Here is a 27,524-nt window from a genome sequence, read left to right as displayed (position 1 = left end):
GAGCGTGGGAGGGGCGACAACGTGTATAATACCAGGAAGCAGGGGCCATCAAGGCTACCTTGAAGGCTGCCTGTCGCACTTGGTATTCCCATTTTACAGATGAAGAAACTGAGGCACAGGGAGGTGAGGTTACTTCCCTAAGAGTGCCCAGCTGGGAAATGGCAGAGCCGGGACTTAAATCCCACCCTGACTCACTGCCCAGCCCTCTCCTGCTCCTCCCTCCAGCCGGCTGGTAAATCTTTCTGGAAAGTTCCCTGCTTTCCTCTGCCTCACACCACCTCCCACTTAGCAGTGATACTCAGAGGCCTTTGCTGTGACATTGAACAAGGACAGGGCCATTTGGAATCCACCTGAATATTCCGGGTGTTTATTTTCATTGCAATCAGAAACCTTGCCCTCCCAGCCCCCTGGTGGTAATTATGTTCTGCGGCGCCCGAAGTGGCTCAGTGCCCTGTGGTAACCTCCTGCTCCCCAGTCTAGGGAAGAGGATATGACTGGAGAGGATGGGCCGCATTCCAGGGGCTCAACCCCCCACCCCAGCATTCCTCTCTGCTCATCAGGCTTGCCTGCCCCTCACCCCAGCGCCCTCCTGCCTGGGGTCCCCGCTCCCCCGGCCCCCAACCCCACTGACAGTTCACCTTCGCAGGAGGAGCCGCACGGCCAGCTCAGTCCCACCCAAGGGAGAAGCCATGGGGTGGGGGAAGGCGCGATTCGCTTCTGTGGCTTCTCCAGTAAAAGAGGTGCTCGTGTCCGCAGCCCCCACCCTCGGCAGCCCCATCAGATGAGACCGTCTGACATTGCCTGCTCATTTTCCCTTTGAAATGAAAATTACAGAAATTGAACATGAGCAACGCCTGCTATTACTTACTGAGAGAACCCCCTGTCTTATTAGGGATGTGTTTGGAAGGCTCTCTTATCTCTGGGGTATAATCATTTGCAAAACAAAACCAAAAGCCAGAAAGTTCTGCAGCTGGGATGTTTAATTATGACAGTCAAGGGGGCAGTGAGGAGGAGACAGAGCTTTGCCTGTTGGGTCGGACTTCCAGATCTTTCTATAAGGAGGCTTCTGTCAGAGACGATCACCCTGTCATGCCTTGTACCCTGTTCTTGGGGTGGGCCTTGTGGCTTCTGACACACGCTCGTGATGCTGTGTGGTCCCATTCCACCACCCAGGAGCCCATCCACCCAACCCCACTCCATACTCACCCAGACACATAGGTACAGACACAGGGAAATACAGCCACAGATGCGCAGCCACACACAGATACACAAACACCCACACACACATACAGGTACTCAAACACACAAAGATATAAATAGATACATAGACACACAGATACAAGCCTAAACATATATACAGATACGTGTACACAGATACACAAATGCACACACATGTACCACATACACAGACACACACACTAAGATATGGACACACACACATACATACCCACCACACACATATACAGACATACAAATAGACACAACGACACAGACACATACAGATACACAAATACACACAGAGATACGCACACACAGACCCACAAAGACACAAACCCGCCCACCAGCCCCCAGAGCTTCCTCTGAGGTGTGGCATCTTCCTGTGGGCTCATGGCCTCCCTGTTTCTGACCCACAGGGGCCTGGCCTGTGGTGGCAGCCTCAGGGCAGGAGGTGTCAGGGCTCCTGCCAGCCCCCCTCCCCACCCCCGCAGATGCACAGCATGAGGGGCTGGGGAGGGCAGCCCTCCTCCCACCGCCCCCCAGCACAAGGGCGGGGGTGTTCTCTTCCAGGCCTTGTCGTGAACACACCAGACATTCCTGGGATTCTTGAGGAGGTGACTGTTTCGGCTCTTTGTTCCGCAGGCAGCTGGGTTCATGTGAAAATGTAACCGCCCCCCCCAACGCCCACCGGAGGAGGCTGGCCTCACGCGGGCGACCAGCAGAGGGGCTTTGGCCCCAGGCTGGCCCTGGCCTCACAGCCTCTGCCCTGCAGATCCCGCAGCAGAAGAGGTCTCAGAGAAAGGGCTTCCGAAATCATCCCACAGACTCCGGACAGACCCCCCTCGCTGTCCTCAAGGGCAGACACCAGCCTATTGGAGTCTAATAGATTCAGGGATGATTGCTCAAAATTGCATCCTGGAACCCGGGCCCTCGGGCCTGCGGGAGGGCCCGATTTTCCCACACCCCCAAGTGGCACGGAGGACGTCCCTTTGCAAGCATCTTCCAGATCCCAGGCAGGGGAGGTCAGGAGGGGAGTTGGGCTTGTTCCTGGGAGTGTTATACACACAGGTCAGGCCCTAAGCCAGCCCCAGGGATGCGCAGCGTTCCCTGTAATCAAATGAGGACATGGGCCCGGTTGGATTTAGCGGCAGGAGACCCGCCAGGAGCAAAGTCCAGAAGAAATCCCCGGGTTTGTGACTCACCCACCATCTCCATGGCAGCGGTCTCCATGCCCGGCCCCCACAGGCTACAAAGTCCCCATGGCATCACTCCCACCCCTCCAACATTCTCACGCTTGGGGGGCTGTGAAGGTCCCCGACATGGCCGGCAAAGGAAGGGGGTTCTCTGCAAGGCTCATTCTCCCTCCCCTTGCACCCTGCACCCGTCACCCCTCAGCCATTTTGGAAAGGCCTTTTGTCTTCAGGCCGAGGAAACCTTTATTTCCAGCTCTGACTGGGGAGGGGTAAGATCTGAGGGAACCAGCCCCGGTGGGAGCATACCCACGTTTTGTGGGGGTTCAGATAGAGCACCTCCTCAGTGCCGTGTCCCACCCTGGAGCTCCCACACCGCAGGGGTTTGTTGTAGCTCAGACCCTGGGGCCGGCCTGAGCCGAGGTGACCGGAGGTGCTCTTGGTTTGGGGCAAAGTGATGTATTACTGGAATTATCTGGAAGCTTCTGAGGCCTTGAACTGACTTAACGTGTGTTTTTGCTGCTTAATTCTCCGGCAGGAGTGTCCTGACCCAAGTTTTGCTGGAACGTTTATGGATGGGAGGGTCGTGACAGGCATTTATGAAAACAGGGCAGGGGGCAACCATATCTGCCCCGGAGTTCAAACCCTGGTTCTGCCTTGGGCCAGTCAGTCCCCTCGTTGGGCCTCAGTTTCCTCATTTCATTTCTTCAAAGGAGAATAAAAGTAGCGCCGGCTCCTCGGGTGGCTGTGTTAAATGAGATGGTTGAAGGCGAAGCCCTTGAGCTGTGCCTGCACACGGTCGGTGCTCAGCAGAAGTCAGAGGTCATCACTGATGCGTTTGGTCATCATTAGGCGTCATCACTGACCCCACACCAGAAGTCGCAGAGGCCCGAGGCTCCCACACCCTCTCAGGGAGACTGTGTACAGGGCCCTGAGCCTCTCTGACCCTCTGTTTCCTCTTTAGTAAATGGGACACTAAAGCAAACAGGAAGAATAACTGTGACAAATCAAAGAATGTGGCGTGTCCCAAATGTACTCAGGCGCCATCCTCACAATTTTGACCATATGTGCGTGACGATTATTTACCTAGTTTTTCTCATCAATTTTCTTTTTTTTATCCCTAACCAAAATCTATTGCGAGAGGAAATTCTGTAGTCATGCCTTAATCACAACTGTCACTTGCCATCCACCCAGGGTAACTGAAAAATGAATGCCGGGCTATTAAATCAGAGTCAGGTACTATGTCTGCTGCAGGCTCTGAACGTGAGTCTCTCCCCTCCTTTCAAAAGGGAGATGAGCAAAGTCAAGTGAGGTGTTAAAAGACTTGCACCAGACTGAGGCTGGGCCGTGCTGGAGTGGGCGGGCCGACAGCTGAAATGGGAGGGGCTGGCCTGTCCCACTCTGTGGCTCCGGGTTGTTTGGCACTGTCCCTCCCACAGTTGTGCTGTGGCCATGCCCCACACCTGGAGAAATGCTGGCCTGAGGGTTTGCAGAGCCCCGTGCCCACCTTTCCCGGGTGGGGGAGGTTTCACCCAGGCCGCAGACCCAGTGCCAGGCAGCTGCTTGTCCGGGGTGTGGGTGGGCTGGGGCCTGGGCCCAGGCACCGCCAGCCTGACCTCTGGCTGTGTTTGCCCGCCAGCACGCCAAGCTATAACTATGCGCCCAACCCCGACAAGCACTGGATCATGCGCTACACGGGGCCCATGAAGCCCATCCACATGGAATTCACCAACATGCTGCAGAGGAAGCGCCTGCAGACCCTCATGTCCGTGGACGACTCTGTGCAGAAGGTAGGCCGCCCTCCGCCCCTCCGTGCCTGCTCTCTTCCCGGGTGCCCTCCCACGCCCTGCAGCAGGCCAGGCCTGAAGCCGCCTGGCCCTCCAGCCTTGTCCCAAGTGTCATCCGCCAGACAGGAATGGCAACAGGCTGAAAGGCACAGTCCTGACTTGGGCTACATGGGTTGGAGCAACCCACAACCCAGTGCCTTCGTGAACGTTAACATTCTGGGTCTGTTCCGTCCAACCTGGTAGCCGCATGTGGCTACTGACATTTCTTTAACAGCTTTATTGAGAGAGAATTCACATACCATTCATTTCACCCACCTGACAGACAGTGCAGTGGTTTCAGTACATTTGCAGAGTTGTACAGTCATCACCCCAGTTGCCTTGAAAACATTTCCATCACCCCAAAGCCCCCGCCCTTCATCCCCAGGCAACCCCTGATCTGCTGAGCGTCTCCATGGATGCACCTCCTCTGGAGGCTTCACATAAACGGGATCACACGCAGCGTGGTCTGCGCCCGCCTCCCTTCCCTCGGCATCCAGCTCTCAGGTCACCCACGTGGCAGCACGAGTCAGAGCTGCACTCCTCGAGTAACACCCCACTGAAGGCAATAAATACACATCTTATCCATAGCTAGTAAATGTAATTACAATACAACACATTTTAAAGTTCACTTCCTCCATGGCACCAGCCACATTCAGTGCCCGGGACTGGTGGCCAGCAGATTGGGCAGCCCAAAATGTCCCGTTGGGCAGCGCTGCGGTGGGTCACAAACCCTGCCACAGGCTGTGCTCCAGCTTCCTTCCTTCATACAACAGCATCTTGAGTGCCCATGCAGAGTGCCCATGGGGGACAGCAGAGAACAACATGACAGAAGCCCCTGCCCCAAGGGAACTTCTAACAGGGAGGCAGACAGTGCCGGTGAGAAGTGAAGAGGACAGGAGTGACGGGAGGCGGGGAGGCTGCCGTGAGGGGGAGGCTGCCTGGGGCCCGCCCAGGAGGACAGGGCCAGAGACCTCACATGCCCCGTCACCCTGGGGAGAGCAGGGCTGCATGGAGCTAGTCCCCTCACCACCCTCCCTGCGTTTCAGATTTACAACATGCTGGTGGAGACGGGTGAGCTGGACAACACCTACATCGTGTACACGGCTGACCACGGCTACCATATCGGCCAGTTCGGCCTGGTGAAGGGGAAGTCCATGCCATACGAGTTCGACATCAGGGTCCCATTCTACGTGAGGGGCCCCAACGTGGAGGCTGGCTCGCTGTAAGTGCGTCACCCCTGGGGCCCCATGTTCCCAGGGAGACTTCTGGGCTCTGCTAGCACCTGGATGGCAAGAAGCAGGTGGCTCAACCATGCAGCCCCCAGCCATTCTCTGGGCGGCACACAGTTTGGGCAGGTGAACCTCCGTGCCAAGTGGAACAGTCACTGTCTCGGAGGGTGGGTTCTGTTGCAGGGTACACCCGTCTGTTGGGGAAGGGGCGGCCAGGAGGTGTTAGCACCTGTGAAATCAGATTGTCTGTGGTGGGGCAGAGTGCCAGGGAATCGGGGAGCTGAGCTGCATGTGGCAGCTGTCGGGCCTGGTGGATTCAGGGAGGAACCTGTTACCTCGGCCCAGGCTTTCGGCTGAGATCAGCTGCTCAGCCACAGCACAAAGGGGAATAGCCTCCCCTCCCATCCTTCCCTGAGCTCCATGTGGGCCCTCAGCCAGCATATTCGACGGGCTGGCCTCTCCAATGACACGATCTGGCTGCAAAAACGCTGAGTCTGGGCCGGGAGCAGGTAGGAAGGCTGGGCATCGTAGCAGCAGTGGCTTCCTCAGAGCAGCTGTGATTTTACGGGGACCGACTCCAGTGGTTTCTTGAAATGCAGATAAATTCCTGGTGAGGCGCTTGCTTGGTCTGACTCCACCCAGCCCGGAGCCCAGACGGCTGCAGGGCCCACTGGCACAGGCTCGGCCTGCTGCCCAGTTCCTCCTGAAAGGGCGCTGGTGGCACTGTGGGAGGACTGAGCTGTCCCGCCACCTCGGGCCCTAGGTGGCAGTTCTGGAGGCAGGTTGTGTGAGTCCAAGCGCAGTGTCATCGCTGTGTGCTGACCTCATCAGATGGCTCTGTCTTTGGATCTGGGGACCCCCCTGCGCTGAGAGCTGTAACGTGGCTGCCCGGCTCCCTCTGCCCGCCCGGGTCTGAGCCCTTTACACCATGTAGTTCACGGAAGCGTCACAACGACCCTGCAGGTAGACACCGCTCTGATCCTTGTCACGTACCTACGGAAACCTAGGCACAGAGAGGCTGCCTGCGGTCACGCGGCACGTAAGCCGGGACTAAAAGCCAGGCGGTCTGTCCCTGTCCACCATCCGCACTGCCTCTCTGAAGCCTTGAACCACCCCTATGAATAGAAAGCATTTACCTCACTCAGGACTCTGAGTCTGTGACCTGATTCATTGGACCCAGAACCACACCCCATGGGGACAAGAGAAGGAAAATGCTAACATCAGGCTTGGTGCTGAAGTCGCACAGAGTATCTGTCAGCCATGAGTCCTTTGGTTGAAAGCAGAAATCACCTTCAGACCAGATAAGACAAAAGAAGACAAAAGGAATGCAGTAACTAAAGTAACTGGAAAGTCCAAAACTAGTGCTTCAGGCATGGCGGGATCCAGCAGTCACATCATGACATCAGGAAGTTCTCATTTTCCATCTCGCAGCCCTAGCTTGCTCTGAATCAGCTTCATTCTCAGGCAGGCTTTTCTCTCATAATGGCAGAGTCACCCTCACTTCCACCCTGCTGGCTTAAAAAATCAAGCAGTGGTGTGAACAGAGGCCCTAAAGCTGACTCACTGGCCTGACTTGGGTCGTATGTCTATCCCTAAACCAATCACTGTAGCCAGGGTGATGGAAAACGTGGAGTGATCAGGCTGAGCCCATCAGGTGCTGGAATCTGAATGGGGCTGGGGACTGTTGCTACTGAGCAAGGCGTGGATGCGGGCTGGGAATACGGTCTTGTCCAGCCCACCCTGCCTAGGGGAGCAGGACTGCTGAGTCAACTCAGGTCGACCTAGCTGCTGGTTGTCGACATTCAGCATAGCGCCCACTCCCCCAGCAGTCTTCTCCAGCTCCCTGCACCTGCCAGATTAAGTTATCACAGCGTATGCTCACCTTCAAGTGACTCCACAGTACAGCTTCCCCCGCCCTCCCCAGCCTCACCCCCCGCACGGCCATCCCATCGTGCAAGGCTACCTGTCCAGTGCTCACAAGGTACTGGGCTGGAGAGAGGGAGGGGGTCAGAGACAACTGAAACCCTAGGACCAAGGCCCTGCCCCTCAGCTCCAGCTCCAGGGCACTAATCCACCTTGGGGTGAGTGTATTCGTGCAGCCATCATTTATTCGACAGGTGCCAGGCTCTGTACTGGGCACATCCCTAAGGTCACCGTGTGAGGAACACCCCTGGATGGAAAGCAGAGACAGGAGAAGTGATAAATGTATGGTGGAGCTAAGCAACAAAATTCACTTAGCTAATCCTTACTGAGCACTTACGGTGTTCTAAGTGTAAAGTTGCTAGCGATACAGAAGTAAGCAAGACAGATGGAGTCTTCCTTCCAATTTGATTCTAATTAAGCAACAGACCATCAACCAGATAAATGAGTAAAATATATAGTGAATGGAAGGCAATAAGGACTCTGGAGTGAGATAATGTAGGTGGTGTAGGAGCCCAGGCAGGGGTGTGGCTCTAGGTGGGGTCCTAGGAATGGCCTTGTATCAGTGCTCCATGCTGCATAACAAATTATTACAAACCCAGCAACTGAAAACAACGTGTGTATCATCTCACCGTTTCCGTGGGTCAGAAGTCTGGGCCTGGCTTAGCTGGTCCTTCCCTTAGGCTGGAGTGAAGATGTCAGCCCACGCTGCTGTCTCATCTGGAGGCTCCTCTGGGGAAGGACCTGCTGCCTCACCCATGGGGTTGTTCAGGTACACGCAGAGGACTCGAGCTCACACAGCCTGCATCCCAGGGCGTTCCCTACGCATCCTTTCTGGAGGGGGACCTACAGCTTCTTCAGAGCCGACGAGGGAGAATGGCCAGCAAGACAGTCATAAATCATGTAACATGACCGTGGAGTGACATCCCATTCCCTTGGCCGTGCTCCGCTGGGATGGCCCACCCCGGAGGGGAGAGGATTACACGCCGGGCGTCACCGAGCCGCCTGGAGGCTGCCAAGGGCCTCCTTGGTGATCACTAGGCAAAGGCCATAGCGGGCGAGGGAGACTGCCGCTCTGGTGTCCAGAGGAGGAGCATCCCGGCAGAGGGGCAGCAAGGGAGAAAGCCGCACAGGGAGGCCACGCCTGGCCTAAGGATACAGGGATCGGTGTTTGCCTCAGGTGCAGAGGGGCCCAGGAAGGTCCAGGATTTGGGCTCTTAAAGGTGAATGTCTTTGTTCAGGGAGTGGGGGGCAACGAGGGCATTCCTGGCAGAAGAAACAGCCGAGTAGAGGCCACAGGGCCTGTTAATCCCAGCATCCTGTGGTATGAAGGGGGCACGGAAGGTGAGGGGCTGGGGGGCCACCGGGGGCGTGTCGAGGTCTGAGATGAAGGAGAGTCGGGGCATCAGCCCCCGCTGGCCTCCATGCCCCTGTCTCCTGAGGGAGTCTGGGCCCCACTGACCCGGTGGCCAAGTCCTAGTCTCCCTGCCTCCCTCAGGAATCCCCATATCGTCCTCAATATCGACCTGGCCCCTACCATCCTGGACATCGCGGGTCTGGACATCCCCTCAGATATGGATGGGAAATCCATCCTCAAGCTGCTGGACACAGAGCGGCCAGCGAATCGGTGAGCAGGGGAGCAGGGGGGATGCTGTGGTGAGGGGCACCAACTGCATGAACTCATGGCCAAGCCATGTGGGTCTGCGGAGAAGGGGGGTCTCCAAAAGTCAGGAGCTGGAGCTCTAGCGTCCCCTGTCCCAGCCACTTACCTGCCATGGAGGAAATGTTCCCTCCCTAAGATTCCATCTTCCCATCTAGAACATGGCCAAGGTGACCAGGTGAAGACCTTCTCAGAGTTAAAACTGTAAAACTTGAAATAAGAAAAGGAGTCAACACCAGTTAAGCACTTGACTGTGCACCCGGCCTTGTTCTGATTACTTTGCAGAGGACTTTATTATTTTGATCTTCACAATAACCCGCTGAGGTAGGCATTATTATCCCACTTTGCCAATTTGGACATTGAGAGAGGTCAAATGACTTGGGGGGTCACTCTGCAAGTCTGGATTCAGCTAGAGGGGGCTACACTCTTGTGTCGCCATGCTCTGTGGCTTTAATGCCAGATGGTGTGATGGGAACATATTGCCAGGTGTCCTGGAGGCAGAAAAGGAAACAGTGATGGTGAGCAAAAATAGACAGGTGGGAAGGTGAGCTAAGCCCTGCAGCTGAAGTCTGGTGGGCACCGTAAAGGAGAGGGTTGCAGCCACAGGTGTGGCAGCAGCGACATCTGGTGGCCAGCTCTGTAACTGCGCACCTGGATGCAGCCCCAGGTGCTTGCACCTGCTGCAGCTAGTCCAGCCCTCGTGGGCACTGTCAGCCCACATATGGCTGCGCTGCAGGGGGACCACGTGTGTTGAGCTGCCTCCCTCCGATTGTGAGGTTTTTTTGAGCTGTAAGGGTATAAAATGGACATGTTTTGGGGGGGGCGGGGGCACTGGATTGGGAACCAGGATGCCTGGGAGTTGGGTACAGGAATGGAGCTTCCTCTCTCAGCCTGAGTCCCTACCTGGGAAGTGGAAATATTAGAGTGAAACTGCATGACATACACACTGGGGTCACCCAGATCCAACTATAAAGGATCAAAGGAAGGAAATCCCCCCAAAACCCAACATAATGAACCTGAAGTCAGGACAGCCACTCTTCTGGTGCTGAAACAGGGAGGAAGTGATCTCCCCCGCTGGGACCTGCTGGACTTCCTGGAGGCACTGAGACACGCACAGACACCTGCACGTGACAGCACGTTGACCTCGGTCATTCTGGCCCAGGTTCCTTCAGGCCCGAATCTCTGGGGGGAGCCACTCTGCCCAGGGGTACGGGTGTGAGAGCCTTTGTAGTACCCGGCCGGACCCACTCACCCCAACGACCCGAGTCCCCAGACCCCACGCTGACGGGGAGCCGAAGCTGGCTCTGGGACCCATGCGTGCCTCTCTGAGAATGAGGGGACTGCCCCGACCCCCACCTTGATGAGAAGATGAAAGTGTGCTTTTTCCAAGCAGGTTTCACTTGAAAAAGAAGATGAGGGTCTGGCGCGACTCCTTCCTGGTAGAGAGAGGGTGAGTGCTGGTCCTGGAGGAGCCGCCCCAGGTCATCCGGCCGAGCAGTCCCCCCAGAAGCACCCCCAGCTGCCCATCCGGGAAGCTCCTGGCAGCCCCACCTGCACCAGTAAAGCTCTCACTGTCAAGGGCAGGAGGGAAGATACTGTTATCAGGCCTTCCAGCACTGACAGGATTTGTATCCAGTCTCTGTGAGCCGATTCGCTGTTCTGTGGTTAACAATGAATCTGCATCCAGAGGCTGCATGTACCCTCAGAAATGATATGTCCTCCCTGCACATGTTCACAGTGTTTTTAACTTATTGCCAACTCTGGCAGTTTGGGAGGTTTCTTTATAAAATCCCGATTTCTTAAGTCTCTTAACAATCAGATGACATAGCCAGCTGGACCTGAACCCTCCCGGGCAGCACTGTTCTGGGGCTGAGGGTGAGCCACCCCTTTGGCAGGCCACGTGCCCCTCCAGAGCTGAGAGGCCAGCCCCATGTCCCACTCTGCCCCACAGCAAACTGCTGCACAAGAGGGACAGTGACAAGGTGGAAGCCCAGGAGGAGAATTTCCTGCCCAAGTTCCAGCGCGTGAAAGACCTGTGTCAGCGTGCGGAATACCAGACGGCCTGTGAGCAGCTGGGACAGGTGAGCGGGAAGGGCCGGTGCCCGGGGGCTGGGGCGACCCACCCTCCCCTTCCACCCCTCCCAGGGGCTGTGCCCCTAAACTGCAACCCAGGCCTGCCCCTCAGCCCTCAGGCCAGTGCAGCCGGTGAGGCCAGGCCCTGAGCTGTGGTATTTTGCTGATGTGTGCCACTCAACTCTCAGAGATTCCTTTCTCAGCTCCCCTCCAGTCCCGCTCCTATCAGAGGACAGCTCTCCTTGAGCGCCTCGTAGCCCTTGTCCAATCCTCCTTCGCCAAAGACACAGCAGGCCTCCGCATGGCATCTGTGAGGTTAAGTGGCTTTGTGTTCATGCTGGTGACTTTTACAGGATGCTCTTTGTGGCTGGCTTTCCATATACAGGTGTAATAGGAAGTTACCTTTTTGAATAAAGGAAGTTTTTAAAAAGTGAATTAATTTCAAGAGAAATATTAAGGAAATTATAACCTGAGTAGTATTTAGAGATAGCAGAAACTGACTGATTTGGAGTCTGAACTCAACTTTTCTGAGGCATGGAAGGCCAAGGTGGACTTGAGAGGAGAGAGGCCACGGCCCCATAAAGACGGCTCCAAGCAAGGGGGCCGAGGAGCAAGGGGTGGGGTGGCCTGGCCCAGTCCAAGGAGCATAGGCAGTGCCTCCTGGCCTCTGTCTATGAGCTGTGGCCTGGAGATGTGTGCCCGTTTCACCAAGAATAAGTAAGAGCATGGCCTTCCTATTCCGTTTTTCATAGGTTCGTGGCAGGGAGGGCCAGGGCACAAGGTGGGTGGGTTTCTCTTACCTGCATCTGGGCAGCTCCAGCATATCCAGAACCAGTACTGCCCACCCTCATGGCTGTGTGCTCCCCATCCCCGGCCCCTGCCCCTGCCAGGGAGGATGTCTCGTGGGGGAAGAAACCGTTCTTTGCCACCAGGCACCAAGAGCTCTGGGCTCCACCACTCCACTGCAGCAGCACTCCATGTGCTCCTCTACTGCCAGGCACTGGGGTGACAGCCTTGAATGCCCATCATGGAAACCCCTGCTACCCTGGAGCTGACATCCGGGGAAGATGCCAGAAGTGACTCCAATTTCAGTTCTGATCTATAAGGAATGAATAAGCTGAGAGGCCAGGAAGCTTTTGTTCCCCCGGGATGGTTGTCAGTCCCCCCAAGTCCCCGCCACTCCTCCTGTGGCGCTGGGGACTACAAGCACACTTCTCAGGTGGGGGTCAGACGCTCCTGGGATACCAGCAACTTCAGAACCAATTAGCAGAGCGCACTGCTTAACCCAAAGGCAAAGAACACGGGAGCGTGGGGTTTGGGAGCTGCTGGGCAGTATCAATCCAGAGTCCCCAGAACGCGGCTCTAGGGCCCCCAGGATCCCAGTCCCAAATACCCACCCGGCTGGCAGGATGCAGTCGCAGCCCTGCTGACCCAGGCCCCCTCAGTGCGGCTGCCGTGACCTTGCTCATGCTGTGCCTTCCAGGAATGCCCTTCCCTGCCCATGACTATCGCCTGTCCCCCGTGATTCTCTCAGAGGGGCCTGTCTGTGACTGCAGCTCCCACTCACCCATTAGGTGTCACCCATGTCCTCCCTCACTAGATGTGTGTCCGTCTGTCACTGAACACACTGTTCCCGAATGGACTGCTGTGAGCCATGCTCCAGCGAGGGCAGCGGGAGGGAATGGCGGGGAGAGGCCAGTTTGGGGACGCAGACAAGAGGGCTGGCCTGGGCGCCTGGGGTCCCGGCTGTCTTGCAGAAGTGGCAGTGCGTGGAGGACGCCACAGGGAAGCTGCAGCTGCGCAAGTGCAAAGCCCCGGCGCAGCTCAGGGGCGGAGCCCTGTCCAACCTGGTGCCCAGGTACTTCGGGCAGGGCAGCGAGGCCTGCCCCTGTGGCGCTGGGGACTACAAGCTCAGCCTGGCCGGGCGCCGGAAGAAGTTCTTCAGGAAGAGTGAGTGTGGCGGGCTGGGCGGAGTGGGACAGGAGGGCAGGATGGCGCCTGGGTGACCCCATTCCTTCATTCAAACAACTCTACAGACACCCATCCCTAGTGTCAGGCAGCATTCTAGGAGCTGAGGACCCAGCAAAGCCCCCTCACGACCTACCCATTCTGGTGGGGAGGGGTGGCAACAGAGGGAAGGTGCTTTGGTGACGTCCTGAGTGGTGTGAAGAGGAAGAGGGGAGAGCATGCACACGGGGGAGGGCATCACACCAGCCTCACGGGGCTGAAGGGCCCTTTCTCTGAGACAAGAAGCCACCAGAAGGTTCTGAGCAGAAGAGCCAAGATTAGAGTTGTGTTTTAAAGGACCCTCCAGCTGCCGCTTCATTGGGCTGGAAGGGACAGGGGCAGAAAGCCTGCTGGGAGATGCCCTGGGACCTAGCGGGAAACCCTGGTGCCTTGGACGGTTGGGCTCGGTGTGACTTGGAGGGCCAGCCATCAGGATAGGCTGGTCAGACGATCCTCAGTATTGGGGACTACAAACTTGCAAATTCCCTTCCTAGCCCAGACCTGTTCGTAGCCCTCTAGTCAGTACTCAGGGTGCTTTCTTGGTCATTCACGGGCAGGTACAGAGCGGCAAACAGCGTGCACGTTCCCAGCTGCTGAGCAGGGCAACACTCTGCCCTCTTGATCGGCTCTCCTGCACACAGGCGTGCTCCTCATAGCTATTTAGTGTCACATTTTTGCATTTTTGTACCTTCTTTTTTTTTTTTTTTTGCTATTAAAATGGCCCCAGGCATGGTACTCAAGTGCTGTGCCGTGCTCCTAAGCACAGGAAGGCTGCGGTGTGCTGCGTGGACTAGATAACCTTCATCCAGGCGCGAGTCACAGTGCTGTTGGCTGTGAGTTCAGTGTCCGTGAACCAACAATATATGTTAAATGAGGTGTCTTTAAACAAACACACACAGAGTAAGATTCAGAATTGATCAGTTAACAAACATGTGACCAGGGGCTCACAGGAAACCGACCCCGTATTTCCCTGAGGCAAACTAATTCAGTGTTCAGGGCAACTTTACAGAACATAAATACCTCAAATAACAAGAATCCACTACACTTGGGATGAGAGGGGGAACCACCCTCCCAGCTGAGCTGCTGCCTGAGGCTTCGCCCCTCCCTTCCGGCAGGGCTGAGGAAGGACAGTTAGAAAGCCCGCAAGCAGACAGCAGAGAGTACAGGTCTCTTAGACGCGGCTGGAAGACCCAGCTGGTCATGCCCAGCCCGAGGCTCTGCAGCCCCTGGGACGAGCACACCTGTGTTACGAAGATGCTCAGAGGGCTGCTGGGTGCCGAGACTTGGTCTCCATGAGCACTGGTCAGCTGGCTAGAAGTGTCCCCCAAGAGCTGGGCAATTTCCCATGTTGCCTACTTCTCTGGCCCCCAGACCCAGAGAACTGAAGCCTAATGCAAGATTTTAGTTCTGGTTTTTTGGGCTTTTTAACGGTGGTAAAATACAACACAGAGCTTACCATCCTATTTTTAGGCACACAGGTCAGTGGTATTAAATACATTCGCATTGTTGTGCGACCATCACCCACCATCCATCCTCAGAAACCTCTTCTTCTTGCAGAACTGGAATTCTGTGCCTATTAAACAATAACTCCCCACTTCCCTGTCCCCCAGGCCCTGGTAGCCACCCTTCCACTTTCTGTCTCTGAGTTTGACTAGGTACCTCACAGAAGTAGAACCACACAGCATCTGCCCTCTTGTGACTGACTTGTTTCGCTTACTTGGCATGATGTCCTCAAGTTCATCCACGTTGTAGCCTGTGACAGAATGTCCTGCCTTTTTAAGATGGACTTAAATGCCATCACAGCTTCATGAGAGCCGGGGCGTCCCGTGGCCAGCTCGGTGCCCCCCACGCTGCCCTGTCGGGCCGTGGCACGTATGCCCCATTACAGAGCAGGTGGGTGTCTCCAAGACAGCCCAGCTCCTGCCTCAAACAGCACTTCCCAAGTGAGGTGTCCCTTTATAGTTCCCTACAAGCCAATGAGTAACTACTAAGCTCATCATTTTAGCCAAATAAAATGATTGGTTTCCAGTTGAATTACACAGCTAACATCTCCTACACGTGATGCAGTGGGTAATCTTTAAATAATGAGAACTCGTGATTAAGCTTTTTCTGCCCACTAATGCTTAAAGGAAAAGAAAAGTGTACCTAACAGCTGAGACTCAGCTCAACCTGAGCCTCAGGTAAGGAGCCTTGGTGTAACGTGACAGCCCTGTCATATGTGCTCCTCCGTGCAACCCCGGGAGCAGGGCAGGGGGTCACTCCTTAGGCTGGACAGGAAAGACGGGGTCGTACAGGCAATGTGGGGACCCGAGCCCCATCTCCCGGCCCAGCATGCTTCCTCCTGGGAGTGCCTGCAGACAGGATGCTCTGTCCGTTTCTGAGCAGCCAGCCTAGGGCAGGGGTTTGCAGCTGGGGGCAGTTCCTCCTACCCCAGGAGAAGGCTGGCAACATGGAGACATTTCTGGCTGTCATGACAGTGTTGATGGAGGGGTGCTCCTGGTGTCCAGTGGGCAGAGATGCTGCTGGACATCCTGTGATGCCCAGGCAGTCCCACAGCAAACACGGACTGGGCCCCAAGGTGCCAGTTTCGGGAAGCCTGCTTTACGGCGGGCTGGGGTCCACTGGCATGCCGCTGCGGCGTGAGGAAGCTGGGTGGGGCCAGCCAGCCCCGGACAGAGGAGAGACCCAGGACTGCGGGGAGAGGACGGCTCAGAGGAGGCCAGTGTGTGCTCGCTCACTCTCCGAACAAATGTGCAGGCCCTGGCATGTGCCAGAGGCTGTCACAGAGTTGAATAGGAGACACTGGTCATATCTCATGGATGAGATGAGGTGTAAGCAAGTTAACAAAATGAGAAGATCACTTTCCTCAGTGAAAATGCATGGAGAAAATGAAACAGTGTGACCAGGTGGAGAGAGGTGGCGGCCCTAGAATGGGAGCTTGGTTGACATTTGAAAGCCAAGTGTGGGGTAGGAAGCGGCCTTGTGACTAGCCAGAGAGCCAGTGTTCTCAGCTGTGGGAAGAGGACGCACAAAGGCCCTGGCAGTGCCAGCCGCAGAGAGCAGGCAGGCTGTGCTGCATCAGACAGACGCTCCAAGCCTGGGGAGGTGGGCAGGCCCGGGTTTTGACCTCGGGCAAGGATGTCACAGCTGCCGAGTCCCTAACCGCTGAGTAGCTTCCAGGGGCAGAAAAATACACCAGTTCTGTTTCAAGTCGTCCTCTAAGGCAAGTACCATCGTGAGCAGGCAGCTGCTCAGAAGTTAACTAACTGCCTGTGGACACACACTGCTCAGGATCTGCACCAAGCAAGCAGACCGCCTAGGCTCCCGGCCAGTGGGTTATGAAGTCCCCCTCTTTCCACTGTGAGTGGTGGGAAGGGAACCTCTGGACCCTGGAAGCAAAGAAAACTCGAGTGGTCAGGAGAGCAAGTGGTGTGGTTTCAGAAAAGAACGCAGAGCCTAGCAGACATTTTCTTTAAAGGGCCAGAGTAAATATTAGAGGCTTTGTGGGCTAAAGTTTCTGCCTCCTCTAAACTCAGTCACTGTAGTGAGAAAACAGCCATGGATCTAAACAGGTGAGAGTAGGTTTTTTTACAGTCAGGCAGAGGACACGGTTTGGGGACCTGTGGGTTTATGGCCGTGGATAGAGGAGGGAAGATGCAAAGCTGACTTCTGAGGAAGCAAGAAGAGGCGCAGAAGTAACCTAGTGGGGCTAGTGCATGGCCCTCTGGGGCGGCTATGACCTGCTCTCCCAGTGAGATCAGCTCAGCGCCGTGTGCATCGAGGTCCCAGGCACCATGCTTCAGAGAGACTGAACTATGGGAGGAAAAAGACCACAAGAAAGCTGCCCAGGGCCAGAAAAGGCCCAAGGCTTGACTGAAGAGATGCCTGACCCGGACCTGGACCCCCAGAGCCTTTGACCCATGTGACTCAGACAAGGGAGTCAGAACTGAAAGATACAGACACCTGCTTCAAGAGTGGGGGCAGCAAGACAGGATCCAGGAGCCCTGGGCCCGGCCACAAGAGAAAGCCGCCTCCTCCATTTTTAGGCACCACCACCTCCAACCTCCAGACAGTCCTCGAGCCTTGGCTGCCACCTGGTGGCCATTTGGACCCAACAGAAAGCTGGGTGGTGACTGACTCAGGCCCTTCTCTAAAGAAGTACAGGAGCCCAGAGGGTTAGGCTCGAGTCACGGCAGGGCGAGAGCTGAGTGTGGGTGGAGAGTTCTGGAACAGGAAGAAGTAGAGACTGTGGCCAACTGGGGGCCACCCCGCCGCGTCTACAGGGCATCAGCTCCTTCCCAGGCCACTGTGCGGGCCCTTGGAGCCTGGGCAAGCAGGCACATCTCCCGTTTTTCTCTTCAGAAGCTGGCAATCTATGCTCCTACTCCACCACCACCCCTTTCTGAAACTTGAGCAACTTGATCAAATGGGCCTTTGAATCCATAGAAGAGAGAGGAAACCTGGGCTCTGACTTCAACCTGCATGCCCTCAGTTTTCATTCGCTGAGTTGGCGCCTGGAAGCAGCACCTCTTGAGTCTCTCATGGTGGGGAAAGACTCGGGAAAGCTAAGTGGCCTCCCCAGTCACTCCCTTTTCCGGAAGTGTGTGCCGTCCAGCTCTTTTTTTTCCCCCCAAGTCCAATTAATGGGGGGAGGAGTTTAATTTTTATTGAGGTATAACTGACACAGTCTTGGGTGTACATGACTCAGTATTTGTGCATATTGTGAAATGGTCACAGTACCACTGTCACTGTACAGTCACAAAAATTTGAGGATTTTAAGTGATAACTTTTAAGATCTCTTATCAACTCTCAAATATGCAGTATAGCATTATTAACTACAGATAATAATAGTAACTAAAGTCACCATATGTATGTTACATCCCCACGACTTAACTCATTCTGTAACTTTCCGGAAGTTTGTGCCTTTGACCCCCCTGACCCATTTCACCCAGCCTACCCAACCTCTGCCTCAAAGAGCCACCAGCCACCAATCTGGCATCTGTACTCGGCCTTTGTGTGTGTGTGTGCGTGTTAGATTCCACACATAAGTGGCAGTATTTTTCTTTCTCTGGCTTGGCATAATGCCCCTGAAGCCCATCCATGTTGTTGAAAATGGCAAGATTTCAATTCTTTTTCATGGCCAAATAATGTGTGTGTGTGTGTGTGTGTGTGTGTGTGTGTGTGTGTGTGTGTGTGTGTGTGTGTGTGTGTGTGTGTGTGTGTGTGTGTGTGTGTGTGTGTGTGTGTGTGTGTGTGTGTGTGTGTGTGTGTGTGTGTGTGTGTGTGTGTGTGTGTGTGTGTGTGTGTGTGTGTGTGTGTGTGTGTGTGTGTGTGTGTGTGTGTGTGTGTGTGTGTGTGTGTCTGTGTCTGTAATTAGTGCTACAATGAACATGAGGATGCAAGTATTTCAAGTTACTGTTTTCATTTTCTTTAGACAAATACCCAAATAATGTGTGTGTGTGTGTGTGTGTGTGTGACTGTAATTAGTGCTACAATGAACATGAGGATGCAAGTATTTCAAGTTACTGTTTTCATTTTCTTTAGACAAATACCCAAAAGTGGAATTTCTGGGTCATCTGGTGTTCTATTTTTAATTTCTTGAGGAACCTCCTTTTCCATAGTGGCTGCGAGTTACATTTCCATCAACAGTGTGCAAGGGTTCCCTTTTTACCACATTCTCACCAGCACTTCCTATTTCTTGTCTTTTTTTATGATGGCCATTCCAGCAGGTGAGGTGATACCTCACTGTGGTTTTGATTTGCATTTCCCTGATGATTAGTGATGTTGAGCAAATATTCATATACCTGTTGGCCAGCTTTTGTCTCTGGGAAAAGATCCTCTGCCCATTTTTTAATCGGATTGTTTGGGGTTTTTTTGCTGTTGAGTTGTGAGTCTATGTGTTTTGGATATTAGCCCCTTATGAGATAGCTTTTGTCATAAATGGACGCTGAATTTTGCCAGATGCTTGTTCTGCATCTTTGAGATGATCATATGGTTTTTATCCTTCACTTTGTTAATGTGATATGTAGTGTTCATTGACTTAGAGGTGCTGAACTGTCCTTGCATCCCTGGAAAAAAATATTCCACTTGGTCATGGTGTATGATCCTTTCAATGTATTGTTATATTTGGCTTCTTAATATTTTAAGATTGTGCATCTATGTTCATCAGGATATTGGTTGTAGTTTTTCTTTTTTGTAGCACCCTTACCTGGCTTTGGTTTTAGAGTAATGCTGGTCTTGTAAAATCAGTTTGCAAGTGTTCCCTCCTCTTTTATTTTTGGGAAGAGCTTGACAAAATATTGATGTTGATTCTTCTTTAAATGTTTGGTAAAATTCACCAGCGAAGGCAACTTGTCCTGGACTTTTCTTTATTGGGAGCTTCCTGACTACTGATTCAATCCCCTTAATGTTTTTAAATTCACATTGCTTTTTTTCAAAACTGAGGTGAAGTTCACATAACAAAATATACCATTTTTATATTATAATTTTAAACATTACAGCTCAGGAGCATCTGATGCATGCACACTGTAGTGCAACCACCACCTTGCTCTGTCTAGTTCTAAAACATTCCATCATCCCAAAGGAAATCCCATTACTCTCCCCACCACCACTGGCAACCACTAATTTGCTTTCTGTCTGTTTTTTCCTATTTTGGATGTTTCATATAAATAGAATCATACACCATGTGGCCTTTGTGTCTTCTTTCCCACAGCATAGCATTTTCGACATTCAAACACATTGTAGCATGTGGTAATTACTGCTTCATTCCTTTATGGCTATTTTGTTGTATAGACATATATTTGTTTATCCACACATCACTCCTTCTTGAGATCATCTCAAGTCAATTCCTCCTTAGCTCTAGGACTTCACTTTCCCCAGCTGAGTCACCTTGAGGTCCTTTCTGCTGGGGTCCAGGTCCTGCTTCCTTGGTGGGCAGGTTTCATGGGCCACCCAGCCTTGGGAAACACTGAGTCTCTTGCTTAGGAGCATGGCCCTATCTGGATCAAGAGTCTGCTGCCCAGGGAGCCAGGCCAGCCTTGCCTGCCCCACTAACCCAGTCCCTCTCCGATGCCCATAGAGTACAAGGCCAACTTTGCCCGTAATCGCGCCATCCGCTCAGTGGCCATCGAGGTGGATGGCGAGGTACACCACATAAGCCTGGATGACACATCCCAGCCCCACAACCTTACCAAGCGACACTGGCCAGGGGCCCCTGAGGACCGAGACGACAAGGATGGCGGGGATTTCAGTGGCACTGGAGGCCTTCCGGACTACTCAGCCCCCAACCCCATTAAAGTGACACATCGGTGAGAGTCCAGGCAGAGGTCTGGGGTAAAAGGGGCAGGCTGGGCCTTGGCAAGGGTGCCAGCACCTCCTGGGCACCTGGCTGGTCCCTCTCAGAGCCACACGTGATCCATTCTCTCAAGCAGGTGTTACATCCTAGAGAATGACACAGTGCAGTGTGACCTGGACCTGTACAAGTCCCTGCAGGCCTGGAAAGACCACAAGCTGCACATCGACCACGAGGTGAGGCGAGTCTGGGCGGAGAGCTGTTTCTCAGCACCACGAGCTCGGCAGGCTACCAGCCATACCGGGAGGGCAGTGAGGCCAGGCCCAGGGGAGGGAGGCCCCCACAGAAGCCTCAGGGACAGGATCTTCAGGCCTCCCATCAGATCGACAGCTTCCCTGCAGCTGGCTGCCAAGGGAGGGCGGCATCATCACGTCATACCCCTCTTTGGTTTACAAGATGTTCACACCACATTTAGTCCCTTCAACCAGCCTGTGGGCTGAGGATATTTAAGTCCTCAGTGGGCTCAGCTGGTTCCTGGACAGGACAGGCAGATGACTGCATTTCTCCACTGAAGCCTGGTTACTTTGGCAGGTGGAGCCAAGGACCCCCTCAGCACCCACAGGGGGCAGTGGGAGGGTCCCTGGGGAGCAGGCTCTACAGCTGAGCACAGACAAGGCAGGGCCAGGGGCAACCGCCAGGCCATCTGTTCTCACCCAGCTCCCCAAGTTTCAAGGCCATCTCTCCTCTGCCCTCAGATTGAAACTCTGCAGAACAAAATAAAAAACCTGAGGGAAGTCCGAGGTCACCTGAAGAAAAAGCGGCCAGAAGAATGTGATTGTCACAAAATCAGGTGAAGAGGTAGTGAATGGACCCCAGGAAGGCCCCAGGGCTCCTGCAGGACCCTCCTAGGGGCACAGCACCCCTGTGACTCCTTTTATTATGTTTATATGCCTCCTCCCTCGGAGATAGAAGAAAAAATCTGTAATGATTTGTATCCCTATTGTCAGCCACCGGGCACGTGTCAACCCCAGTCAGGCAGCTCACCGGGCACCCAGCTTCATGCACTGCTGACAAGAGCCCGTGGAACTGGGTCCCAGGAGGGGAAGTGCCTCTGCTCACTGCCCTTTGGGGGCAGCCCATGTGGCCTGTGCTCCATGTAACCAGCTCAGGGAGCCCCTGGCCCGAGAGTCTACATCAAGAGCAGCCCTGCCCTGGGCTAGGACTACAGCGGTAGGAATGGGCCGTACCTGTGCTGTCTGTATGGCACCACCAGCCACGTGCGGCTACTGACCAGTGAGATGTGGCCAGAGTAACTGAGGAGCTGAATGTGTCATTTTATTTAGTTGAATTGAAATAGCCCCATGTGGCTAGTGGCGGCTCACCAGACCACACCTGTAGAGGCTCTGCTACCTTCCCTGAAAGGGCTTGTGCAACAAGTTCCCCCAGGCTGGCCCTGACCATGATGGGGGCAGGCATCTGGGGCAGCCCACCTCAGAGGCTGAGGCTGAAGCCATGCAGAGCCAGGCCCGGCTTGCTCCCAGCTAGCCTATGGCTGCCATAGCTTCGAAGTCTGGCCTGAGGCCTTCAGCCAGGGTCTCCCTGCTCACTTCGGAGGGAGCCAGCCAGCCAGCCAGGAGCTGCCACTCTAGGGTTAGGACCTCCCCACCACCACTCCAGAAAGAGGGGCAGGGGCCCCAGGGAGCCACAGTCTGCACCTACCCACAGGAGTTGCTCTTGTAAGCAGTTTCTGAAGCCCAGGTCGGGTTTGTTACAGTTTCCACACCCACCACAAAGGCTCCAGTCTGCATCCTTTCAGGTAAGGGCAGCTTAAGGCCCAGGGAACACAAGGAGGCACTAGTGAGGAGGTGCCTTCCCTGAACCTAAAACACACAAGGAAAAAAAGTCCTGCTTTCCCGGTGGCGGTGGCGGTGGGAGCGGGGCAGTTATTGAAAAGGTCTGACTCCCCATTGCCCTGAGTCAGTCTCCGGGCGCCCCCCTGTGGCTGAAGGGGCTGCTGTAACCCCACCAAGCAGGGCAGGACGCAGGCCAGAGGGCACAGGTGTGAGCAGAGCCCAGGTAGCCTCCTAAGTCTCTGTGCCTCTGTACTGCCTCAGGAAATAAGGTGGGCTACAGGGTGATAGATAGACGTGGTCTGGTGCCAGCCCTGCCATTACCAGCAGTGGGACTTGAGCAAAGGTCTTTCCTTCGAGGACCTGCTGTTGCTGTGCCCACAGCTCTAAGAAGGGCAGAGGTTCAGGGACCTGATTCCTAGGAGGTCCAAGGTGAGGGCCCGAGGGAGGTGTGAGAGGTGTGGCCCTGTGTGCCCATAGGAAGGGTCTACAGGAGAAGGACAAGGTGTGGCTGCTGCGGGAGCAGAAGCGCAAGAAGAAACTTCGCAAGCTGCTCAAGCGACTGCAGAACAATGACACATGCAGCATGCCGGGCCTGACATGCTTTACCCATGACAACCAGCACTGGCAGACGGCGCCTCTCTGGACGTGTGAGCGAGCCAACAGGCACTGGGTGGTAGGGGTTTCCCTGAGCCTCAGTGGGTACCTCTTTACCAGCCCAGGTTCCCCAACATCTGGGGTCAAGTGTCCTGGCAGGAACTGGCTGAGGGTCTGGTTCCCGTTGGCAGTTTGGTTTCTTCCCGCAGGCCCACTAGCGCACGCTCTCTCTTCCCTTGGCAGTGGGCCCCTTCTGCGCCTGCACCAGTGCCAACAATAACACATACTGGTGCATGAGGACCATCAACGAGACCCACAACTTCCTCTTCTGTGAATTTGCGACTGGCTTCCTGGAGTACTTCGATCTCAACACAGACCCTTACCAGGTAGACAACACAAACTGGAGAGGTGGGGACATGGGGTACCCGGGTGCTGGCAGGCCCTCCCAAGTAGTGATACATCTCCCAAGTCCCACGGAGTCCCTAAGATGGTGGAAGTGAGTTGTTAAGAGTTTGGGGACTCACTGTGCAGTTCGCCCTTGTCTGCCTCCATCTTCCTGCATCTGTAATCTAGACCTTGTACCGCTCCTTTCCTCTACCTGAGGCATCTGGCAGTGACAGAACAGGCTTCTGGGGAACTTACCAAAAGACTCCTACAACTGTAGAGCTTCGGGGGTCGTCTGGGTCAGGCCAGTCCTGCACACTCTGGTACCTTCAGGGACCATGCATGTGGGGGACAGTCGCTAACACACAGCACTTACTATGTGCCACACACTTTCCTAAGTGTTCCCATATATAAAGTCTAAACATGTGACTCAAGTGGCCCAGGACATCTGAGACAAAAAGGAGTGCAAAGGTCTCTGGTGGGTGGGGTGCGCCTGTCCCTTCTAGAAGTCACAGCTGAGCCACACCAGAGCATCTCAGTAGTGGGGCCTTTGTTCTGCTGGATCTCCAGTGTTTCAAGAAAAGCCTGACAACCATTCCACATGAAGTCTGATTTTTAAATGCCAGCAATTCCATTGTTTTGCTTATCATACAAGTTGCCAGTCTTTCTCCTTAGGTAGGTCATCCCCCTATTTTACAAAAATGGCTGACAGAGCATGTAGGTCAGTCACTGGTAGCTCCCAGAAGCGGCAAGGACCCAGGTCATTTACCCATCCCTTCAACCAATGGCTGCTTTCCAAAGGAACTAGGGATGGTAAGTGGAGGCTGCTTGAAACCACACGGTTTGTAAGGGCTCCTTTCCAAGCTTGGTACATTTCCTGAGCAGTGGCTCCAGTTCAAAGTACACAGAGATGGTTTTTATTTCTCCTGAGTTTTCATTCTCTCAAGAGAGAACCTGATGGGGCTAGAGGCACAAGGTAGTCCTCAGTGTTTCAAACTCCAGCAGAAGTAGAGGTCACCATCCCCTAACACCTCTTCTCCTAAGCACCTTGATTTGTGGAAGAGGATAGAAGTCCCTGCACCCACCATGTTGATAACCTACCTTATTCCAACTAGCTGATGAATGCAGTGAATACACTGGACAGGGATATCCTCAATCAACTACACGTACAGCTCATGGAGCTAAGGAGTTGCAAGGGTTATAAACAGTGTAACCCCCGGACTCGAAACATGGACCTGGGTAAGTAGATGCCCCAACATGGGGCCTGTTGAGAGCGAGGTACCACTGGAAGGAATTTAGGAGATCATATGTAAAGAGTGAACCTGGAATCCCCTAAAGTTGGTGAATTCTTACCAGTGGCTGAAATATCACCTGCGTATCATCTGCCAGTCACCATGCTGTGTTATTAACTGATAATCCTTATGACAACCCTTCAAGGTCAATCTGCTTGTCCTTGCCTTATGGATGAGTAGAGTAGCTGGGTCAACTGACTCCAAAGCCTATGCATGTGATCACACTGCCGCATCCTTTAGGACACTTGCTGGACCAGAGACCCCAATTTCCCCACAGCACCTTGCTGTGGGCCCTTGGCTTTCTGGCCTCAGTAGGTAGCACAGGAGTTCATGCCCATGTCTGCCTCCCCACCTCGGCCAACGGTCAGTGCTGAATCAATGCTATCGGGAGCCTAAAACTAGTAAGGTGACACTAGAGTGTAGGCAATCCCAAAGGCTGCCCAGGAGCCCAAGGGGAAGCACAACTTGTAATCCAGCCCACTTCATCTGCCTAGGGACCACTAACAATGCTATGGGTTTGTGACAAAAAGCTTCAGGTGTTTTTAAAAAGGAAAAAAGGCAGTTGTAAAGTTTATTATTCCTTGTGCCATTTTTACCTGAAATAACACTTCTTTTTGTTTGTTTCTCTCCCATTCAGGACTTAAGGATGGAGGAAGCTATGAGCAATTCAGGTATTTGGTTTTGTTTTTAACAGAAAAACATTCCCATGATCTGGGCCTATTAAACTCTGTGAGGTTACACGTTAGGTCGAGACACTGCCCTTGTCTGGTCTGCTGGGGGCCTGGTCACCCACCAATGACAGGTGTCACCTAAGAGACCATCTTTGTATAGTTCTTTCAGGGTGACTTTTTCTTTCTTGGTGATGGTTAACACTTATTCTCTCCTTTTGACACTTGAAAACTTAGGCAGTTTCAGCGTCGGAAGTGGCCAGAAATGAAGAGACCTTCTTCCAAATCGCTGTGAGTTGAGGAACCCGTTTACAAATAGAGATCTGGTCTGACTTGCCTCATTTTGCCAAGGCTATTATTCTGTGTGCATGCCATTTCTTATTTCATACTCTCCTTTGTTCCCATAATGAGAAGCAGTAATGTCTTTCCTGTAAAATAACATACTTGAATACACTTCGTGTCTTAGAGTAATACCTTGTGTAATACACTCTTATTATCTATGTAATAATTTCAGCTTGGTAAACTTAAGGTATTCCTTAAAGGCTGAAAAACATTTAAGTATAAATACCAAACATTTTGAAGGCTATGGCTGCAGAAGGGCTGCCTGGTCCATAACATCAGCAGTAGTGTAGCCTCATTAGTTTCCAGTATGTCCATGTTACAAACTCCCTTTCCAATGCCAAGAGGCTGATAACGAGGCTAAGAGACTACAGCAACCTGGAAGGGTTACCTCTAGCCTAAAAGGTACAGTACAAAGGGAATGCAGTTTGAATCCCCAAAATCATCAGGAAAATCCAAATTATATAGGAGAATTTTTTGTTGACCTGAACAACTGCTTTGACATTAAGTTAGGCAAACCAACTCCCTTAATGAGCTGCTTGCAACTTCTGGTCTACTTGTTTTTCTTTATTTGCATTTAAGCCTATGTGGCTATAATAGGCCAGTAATAATGGGCCAGTTAAGCATTTCTTTGGTGCCCCAAAAATTAAAGCACCTAATTATGTTTCACATTCTTCTCTGCCACTATTCCTATCCAGATCTTTTAATGCTCTCTTAGCCAGCCACTGAGTGTGTCAGACAACAATGAAACTGGATGATTTGATAGTAGCAAGCCCTTCTAAGGGACCAAGAAATATTCCTTCTCAGAGCCATATCCTTGACGCAGAACTTACTCAGGACTGATTAAGGAAATTTCATAAGTGGCACGATAATCAAATACTAAGATGAGTTTGCTTTGTCCTACAGGGGACAACTGTGGGAAGGCTGGGAAGGCTAAGAGGCACAAGATGGACCCCCCCCCCCAAAACAAAGGCATCATCACACTGTACAGACAATGAAAACCATGGAGTTGTTCAGCACCTCTGCTGTTAGCCAGGAGACCTGAGACACACAGAACTTCCTTTGTCCATGGAACCAGCAGGAGGAGCGATGCTTCGGGAAGTCCGTTTTTGCCCCTGCTTTTGCTTTGGATTATACTTCACCAGCCACACAAAATGCATTGTCTTATCAAAGTGTCACCACTAACCCTCCTTGAAAAGCTCACAAGAAACAGAGTGAGCTTTTCTTAGAAATTTCCCCCAAGGGTCACTGGAATTCTTTTTTAAACCACAGGGGAAAAACAACCCTGTTTTACATCCTCTTACTCTTTTGGGTCATCACAAAGAAGGAACTAAGAAGCAGGATAGAGGCAACTTACAAGTGCTGGAAATGGTACAGAGTTTGACAATGAGTCAGTAGCACAAAAGAAGTGGCATTTATCTAGCACTATAATCCTGCCTGCCTCTGAAGAAATTGACTTCACTGTATATATATGTGACTATTTACATGTAACCAGCGTGGGAACTTTTAGGGGAATCTAATAAGAAAACCCAATTTTCAAGAGTGGTGGTGTCAATAAATGCGCTGTGGCCAGTGTAAAGAAAACCCCTTGCCGTTGTGGACATTCGTACTCCTGACCAGATGCCATTTCTCCCACTCTTAATGTCCAAACTGATTATTTTTTAAAGCACTAAAAAGAAATGTTGATGTATGTCCCAAGTTTTAATGAAACTGTATTTGTAAAGCAATTTTATAGTCTAAGTATTGTCATACAGTGTTCAAAACCCCAGCCAATGACCAGCAGTTGGTATGAGGGAACCTTTGACATTTTGTAAAAGTCCATTCTTGGGAGTAGTTTGGTATGTCTGATTTTTTTTTAAAAAGCAAGCATTCAAGATACTACCCGTCAACACCTTTCTAGAAGGAGATGCCTTGGGTTTAGAGGGTTTTTAAAGGGGAAATGATTATAAATTAATTATAAATGATTATAAATTAATGACT

At 53.0% G+C, this 27,524-nt stretch overlaps 1 protein-coding gene across 2 annotated transcripts in view; it reads left to right on the top strand.

Annotated features, from left to right (window-relative positions):
* Nucleotides 1-27,374, top strand: part of SULF2 (sulfatase 2) — a 110,286-nt gene extending 82,912 nt beyond the window's left edge. For both annotated transcript variants that reach the window (XM_036902046.2, XM_057503071.1), the window contains 16 exons: nt 4,048-4,198; nt 5,281-5,456; nt 8,882-9,010; nt 10,437-10,493; nt 10,995-11,124; nt 12,874-13,066; nt 20,202-20,430; nt 20,554-20,650; nt 21,170-21,264; nt 22,189-22,230; nt 22,745-22,914; nt 23,105-23,247; nt 24,361-24,484; nt 25,175-25,208; nt 25,443-25,496; nt 26,451-27,374. In XM_036902046.2, coding sequence (XP_036757941.2) covers nt 4,048-4,198; nt 5,281-5,456; nt 8,882-9,010; nt 10,437-10,493; nt 10,995-11,124; nt 12,874-13,066; nt 20,202-20,430; nt 20,554-20,650; nt 21,170-21,264; nt 22,189-22,230; nt 22,745-22,914; nt 23,105-23,247; nt 24,361-24,484; nt 25,175-25,208; nt 25,443-25,496; nt 26,451-26,481 — 1,855 coding nt within the window. In that variant the 3' untranslated portion in view covers nt 26,482-27,374. The remainder of the gene's footprint in view (nt 1-4,047; nt 4,199-5,280; nt 5,457-8,881; nt 9,011-10,436; nt 10,494-10,994; nt 11,125-12,873; nt 13,067-20,201; nt 20,431-20,553; nt 20,651-21,169; nt 21,265-22,188; nt 22,231-22,744; nt 22,915-23,104; nt 23,248-24,360; nt 24,485-25,174; nt 25,209-25,442; nt 25,497-26,450) is intronic.
* Nucleotides 27,375-27,524: the final 150 nt, after the last annotated feature.

This window comes from Manis pentadactyla, chromosome 5 (genome assembly GCF_030020395.1).
Source record: "Manis pentadactyla isolate mManPen7 chromosome 5, mManPen7.hap1, whole genome shotgun sequence".
NCBI classification, from domain to species: Eukaryota; Metazoa; Chordata; class Mammalia; order Pholidota; family Manidae; genus Manis; species Manis pentadactyla.
The sequence above is the reverse complement of the archived record's forward strand: the minus strand, read 5'-3'. Positions and strand labels throughout refer to the sequence as shown.